The sequence below is a fragment of the Neurospora tetraspora genome (assembly GCF_033439725.1).
Source record: "Neurospora tetraspora strain CBS 560.94 chromosome Unknown B0H65scaffold_1, whole genome shotgun sequence".
NCBI lineage: Eukaryota > Fungi > Ascomycota > Sordariomycetes > Sordariales > Sordariaceae > Neurospora > Neurospora tetraspora.
Window position 1 is genome coordinate 6,713,182 of NW_026944383.1, and position 6,221 is coordinate 6,719,402.

The 6,221-nt window shown below is 53.7% G+C and overlaps 1 protein-coding gene across 1 annotated transcript; it reads right to left on the bottom strand.

Moving 5' to 3' along the window:
• Positions 1-2,305: 2,305 nt before the first annotated feature.
• B0H65DRAFT_59541 (P-loop containing nucleoside triphosphate hydrolase protein) lies at positions 2,306-5,864 on the bottom strand. Its single transcript, XM_062831148.1, has 5 exons — positions 4,786-5,864; positions 4,534-4,716; positions 3,131-4,473; positions 2,543-3,066; positions 2,306-2,476 (listed from the first exon to the last, which is right to left on the bottom strand). The coding sequence occupies exons 1-5, from the start codon at positions 5,686-5,688 to the stop codon at positions 2,439-2,441; spliced, it is 2,991 nt and encodes a 996-aa protein (XP_062687203.1). The 5' UTR covers positions 5,689-5,864; the 3' UTR covers positions 2,306-2,438.
• Between the last annotated feature and the right edge of the window lie 357 nt (positions 5,865-6,221).

Genomic DNA, 6,221 nt, shown 5'->3' on the forward strand with positions numbered 1-6,221 from the left:
TAGGCAGTGTAGGCCCCTGAGTTAGAACCCCTCAGCCCGGTCTCCGGTTCGGCTGGCGCAAAGCTGTGTTGTGCGTGTAAGTTGCGTGTGCTGGTCAGATCAGTGGTCTATATGCGCCCGCCGGCCACAAACGGGAATGTTGTGTAGTACTGGTGGTCAAGTCCTTTGAGCGATACCCAATGAAAGAATAGGGTTGCGGTAATGTGAGTGTGCTCGAGACCAGCACGTTTGATTTGCCGGTCTGAGAAATCAGAAATGTGGTGTAAAGGGAAGGAAGATTGAGGTGTTCAATCGGGAAATCTGGGAATTACGACTTATACCTACCCACCCACCCACCACCCGCTGGTCGATAAACTCATCGAGTTTCGGTATGCAGGTGCATCATTCAAACAACCCCCTTGTAAGCCGATGCCTACTTGTGGCATTCATCTTCCTCGGGCTACCACAAACACACCACAAACGGATCAAAGAGGCCGTCCCATCATCACTCGCGGGGTCGAGGTCTCACCGGCAACAACTGATTCCCACACTCTTCCCGCTTGCCCGACAATGGCGCACATCATTTGACATCTAATGACTGACTGCGATGTGATGGGATGGCCCCCAAGGGTTGTTAGACGAGGGGTCGCGGTGTGACTGGCTCGGCTGGCTAGGGTGTAATTTGGTCAAGATGCCTACCTGGTTATTCTGGATAAAAGACTATCTTAAGAGTCAAGGTATGTGGCGTACTGCATGAGAATTTTTCCACTTCTCTCTCCTTCGTTCCTTCCTTCTTTCTTCCTTCCTCCTTCCTTCTCCCGTCATTCGGTGGAACGTGAAACGGTGGCTGGCACAGAATAAGAAGAGTAGGAAGGTGGGAGATGCCTATGTGCAGTTATTGCTGCGCATCGGGCCGTGACTCACTACTAGGTAATCCATGGTCTTTGCCTTTCTGCCTTGTCTTAACCTGCCATGCCTATCTGAGTCCCCACGGCATACTGGCACACGACCAGATGATTTTTCGTTGCTTGAGTTATGCTGGTGGTCTGTGGCACAAATACTTCATGTTCTTCTTGTGATTCCTTCCGTATGTGGCAGTATATGGCTACATCCCATCCCGAATACCCTCACACACCAATCCTCTATTAACCTGAAGTTGTGGAAGAAGGCTGGGATGAGCAACCAAAGCAGGGTCCAACACCAACCCTCTCACAGTCCTTTCACTTGTCCTCGAGCCGACGACCATCGGGGATCATGGCGGCTCGTTCGGTCTGTCTACTTGGATCCAGCCTGCGCTGATGGCCCAATGAGACCTCGACAGATTTACAAGAAGGGACTGGTAGCATATGCTGTGTAAGTTGAGAAAGAAATGAGAGAGATGCAAGATTACAGGTCCATCGGACACGACACGGCGCATCTTCGTTCTCTTGCATGCAGCAGAACAAAAAGAAGAAAGATTGAGATTGATGTGATGCAGATAGAGGTAGACAGAAGGGAACACACAACAGGCCCCCCTGTATGTAACCTTGAGCCCTGTTAATGGATGGGTATGGTTCTCAATATCCCAGCTGAAATTTCCAAACCTTCCCTGCTGCTCATTCATTTGTCTTGTTCAACATCAACTACGTATCAAGCGAGAAATGGATAGCAGCTGAGATAGCGCCGCCCCTCGTACCACTTCAAAGGAAACACCAAACCCAGAGTGAGACACACGCACACACACGCCACAAGCTTTTGATTATGGCTATGCGTGTAACAGACGGACGGATAAGAAAACTGAATGTGTGTTCTGGAAGATGCCTCACACATTTACTTCCCTACTTCTCTACTTCCTTACCTACTTTGTCTCTCCCAAAGCAGGGTCTGATAAGTGATTGTGGCTGGCTTGGCAACCACATTCCCTGGGGATTTTACAAGGCCTCGCTGGAGCAGAGATTGATATCAATGCGGGGTTCCCTTGTATGTGTCCCTGCCCTCGTGTTAGGTATGATGAGAAATACAATATGGGCCTGTTTGACTTGACCGGGCCGGATGAGAAGGCTAGATTTGTAGGATAGGTATTCGGCGCACCAGGCCAATCCATTCTTCCCCGGTGTGTTGGGACCAGGGTCTTATTTCTTCTGTCGTCTTCGCGGGAATTCACACAGGCCGTTGATCGGCCTAAACTGCGACCATACATACATAGTATGTACATACCCCCATGCTTCTAACAGGCATCTTTCTGTCTCTGGGTCCGGGATGTGGCGTAGACTACTGTTTCGAGCTGTTAAATATCGTATCACATATGTAAACGGATCTCGATCTTGAGAGCGCAGACAGGACCCCTGGTGAATATGGCCAGAGGTGATCACAAAACAAGGCCGAATGCCTTATCCGGCCCCTTAACTGAGGCATACGTTCAGCCCACTCGCGGGTCTATCGTTCGTTTTGGGCCTCATGAGTTGAGGAATCTAGGGCCCCTATTCCTCTTCCATCAACTCCTGTTGCATCTCGATTTCTATGACATAGCACCCCATTAGCTCCCATACACGTGTGTGTGAGATAAGTGTACTGAAATACTCACGCCATATCCTGTTCGCAGAGTCCGTGATAATCTTCGCCTTAGCAAGCAGTTTATCCAGGTATTTCTGCTCGTCCTTGGCCTCCAGCCGGACCTTGTTCGGTTGCGCTTGCATCAGCACGGGTACGAGTTCCTTGGGATCCGCATTCGCGACAACGGCCACCGTCTTGAAGCCGTTGTCCCAAAACACTCGCGCTGTCCGGCTCTTGACGAACGTAATCTTGGACAGCCCAAGCAGATCCGCCCTGGCACCGGCCTTGAGTCGGTCAGCGAAGTGGTCTAATGCCGCCGCCATGGCTCCCCATCCCATCGCCTCGCAAAACTTGATCATGCCGGCGGCAAACCCCTGGCAGGTTTGGGCGAGCGTCTGGACGGCACCTCGGGGCACATCGTATTTCTGGGCGACGCGGTGGATGGGGACTTCGTTGCAGAGATCGCGGAGCTGGAGGGCAAGGTAGAAGCGATGGTAGCGACGGGCCGTGTCCTTTTCTTCGTCCGTGGTTTCCTTGAGGATACCGCCTTGTAGCCTGTTTTGTATTTGTAGTTAGCTTTTTGGGGCATGTCACAAGGCAAGAAATCGTCAACACTCACATCCTGTTTAAAACCACAGGCTTTAGCCCCAAAAAGCTCATCACTCTCAACCCACTCTCATCCAGCTTCTCCATCTCATTCCAAAACACCCTCCAGTTGATCGGCGTCCCATTCCCCAGATCCGACACCGGCGTGAAGTTATACAACACGTGCATATCTCCATCCATCACAAACCCCTTCAGCGCCCTCTCCAGCTCCTTATGAATAAACACCCCATCATCCGGATCCAGCGAGCTAGCCACGATCGCCCCTCCCAACTTTGTAGCGCTATAACTCGCCGTCTCATACCTCTCATCCACCGTCACCGTAATAAACACCATCTCCTTCAACTTCTCCAACCCAGCCTCCACATACCCCCTCATCTTCTCCTCCCACTCCTCCGTCAACCGCTGCTCGCAAGCCAGCATCGTCCTCCCCACGTACTCGTCCAGCGCCTCCCTGCTCGTCGCCAGCTTGATCGCAATCACCTCCAACAGCGCCCTCCTTATGCGGCGCTCGTCCGAGACCAGACAGCTCGCGATCTGCGGCAGGTCCGCGTGCATCAGGTCCACCACAGCCTCCAGATCGTTTCTTCGACAGCAGAGATACGTCTCGCCCACCTCGTCTTTCCCCTTCCTCCCGGCCCGGCCGCGCATCTGCCGCAACATGGCCGGCCCAACGAGGTCGATGCCCATGCGCGCGCCGTGCAGGATCACCCTCCGCGCGGGCAGGTTGATGCCCGCGGCCAGCGAGGCGGTGGCCACGCAGGCCTTGAGGGTGCCGGCGTCGTAGGCGTTCGCGATCAGCTCGCGCTCCTCGGTGGTCAGGCCGGCGTGGTGGAAGGCCACGCCGCAGGGGATGGTCTGCTCGAGCTTGGGGTCGAGACCCGTGGAGGAGCTGCGGAGGTCGTTGAGCAGATCGAGACGGCGCTCACGGATCACCGGGTCGGCTTCTTGGAAGGAGGGCAGCACGCGGCTGATCAGGACGGCGTCAGATTCGCAGCCGGCGCGACTGCTGGAGAAGACGAGGACGCCGTAGCCGGCGCGGGCGGTCTCGTTGGCGAGGGCGACGACGGCGTTCATGACGGGGTCTTTGAATTCTCGGTGGGTGGAGGGGTGGATGAAACGGATGTGTTGGAGGGAGGAGGTGGTGGAGGGAGGTAGCCCCTTGGTGGTGGTGGTGGTGGTGGTGGTGGTGGTGGTGGCATTCCTGGTGTCTAGTTGAGTAGCTGTTTTGAGCAGACTAGCGGTTGTGGCTGCTGGGTATATCTTGCCGTCGTAGACGAGGTGTTCCTCGATGGGGATTGGCCGGTAATGTGTCTCGTATGAATGGCCTCCTAGCCAGTCCTTAAGGAGACGGATGTTCTTCATATACAGTCAGCAAATTCGTAGTCCATGAGAGATATAGGGGAAATTTAAGCCTACTGTCAAAGTGGCGCTCATGGCGATAATCTGCACCTGCTGCTCCAGGCACAGTAGTTTCGTTGTCATCAACTCCAGCAAATATCCCCTGAAGCCATCATCAATCATGTGGCACTCATCCAGAACCACGGCTCTGAGTTTGGATATTGAGCAATCGGTTATAGCCGCATTAACGAGCGAGTTTGCCTACGGTTCTCCATCGTCAGAATCTCATCCACGGAAAGTATAGCATCACAGTCACTGGAGTCACCAGACCCATCCATGTTCACCCACCTTCTCTATTGTGCAAACTGCCACATCAAAATCCGCCCACGTAGCCCTAACCTTGCTCCCACCAAAGAATCCCACCACCCTGATGGTATCCTTACCCGCCCTCTTCGCCCACAGCTTCTGATCAGGCTGCTTCTGCCCCAAATCACCACTCCTCGAGATCCCACTAACGACACTCCTCAACCAACGAACCTTCTCCTGCACCAGCGCCACATACGGCAGCACCAATATGGCCTTGGCCTCGCCGGCCGGGTCGTCCAGCACCCTTTTGAGCATGAGCAGGTCGGCGACCAGCGACTTGCCGCCGCCCGTCGGGGCGCTGTACACCAGGTTCTTGTCGCCCGAGAGCAGACCGGGGCCGAGCAGGCATTGTTTCTGCCACGGGTAGATGGATTTGATTCCTAGGGAGACGAAATTGGCTACGAGCTGCTTGGGCAGCTTGTAGGCGGGATGCGAGAGGGAGAGGAAGGGGTCACTGGTGGAGGTGGGTGTGGAGGGTAGGGCTCGACGCTGGGAGTACTCGGATGGGATGCTACCCTTGGCGGCGGCGGTAACTGGATCTGCGTACTCGATGGTGCTTGTTGTGAGAGGAGGAGGGCCGGAGGGTGCTTTTACGAAGGCTGATGGTGTGAAGCCTGGGGTAGGTGTGTTGGATGGCCCTGGTGTAGGCCGTTTGGCTAATGGAGGTCCATTTTGATACTGAGGCCGGACCTCATTTATGGTACGCTTTTGCCCAACGACAACATTTGTCGTGGTGAGAGTCGGCCGTTGTTGGAAGGGTTGATGTTGTTGCCTTTGCTGTTCTTGTTGCTCCCTCGCTTCTTGTAGAGTTGTCTTATGCCATATGCCGACTGGACTTGGTTTGTTTGGTTGCCAGTTATGCGACATAACCGGAAGGCGAGCGTGGTGAAGCTAAAAAGGACAGCAAATGAAATCGGTCAAGTGTGAGTTGTTATGCTCCGTGAAAAAGAAAGCGAGTGGTGAGCTTTGTGATGTGATCGCGACAGTCGATGGACAGAATGATTGCAATTCGGGCAAATGACAAACCAAGCGACGGGAATTGAGGCGCGATGAAGCTGTTACTGCGATACGATCAACGTGCAGTCGGATGGGACTGAAATGAAGTGAAGATTGGATTGAATATCTAAAAGTGCTTTAACAGATCGCCAATTCCATAATGGTCAGCCAGAAGGAGACAAGGGCTCATTGTTGCCTAATCCTTCTCGGTCATTTGCAAGCTGTCAGTTATTGAACGCGTTTTGCCCCTCGAGATATCGTGTTGAAAGCAGGCCAGTCGTTGTCAAATTCCGTGGTGGGCAACAAGGTGCATACTAAACAATTAGCCGTGATGCCATATCCACTTACGCGCGGACCAGCTCGGACCTTCTCAGTCGTCTTCCATCGTAAGCTAATGTATATCA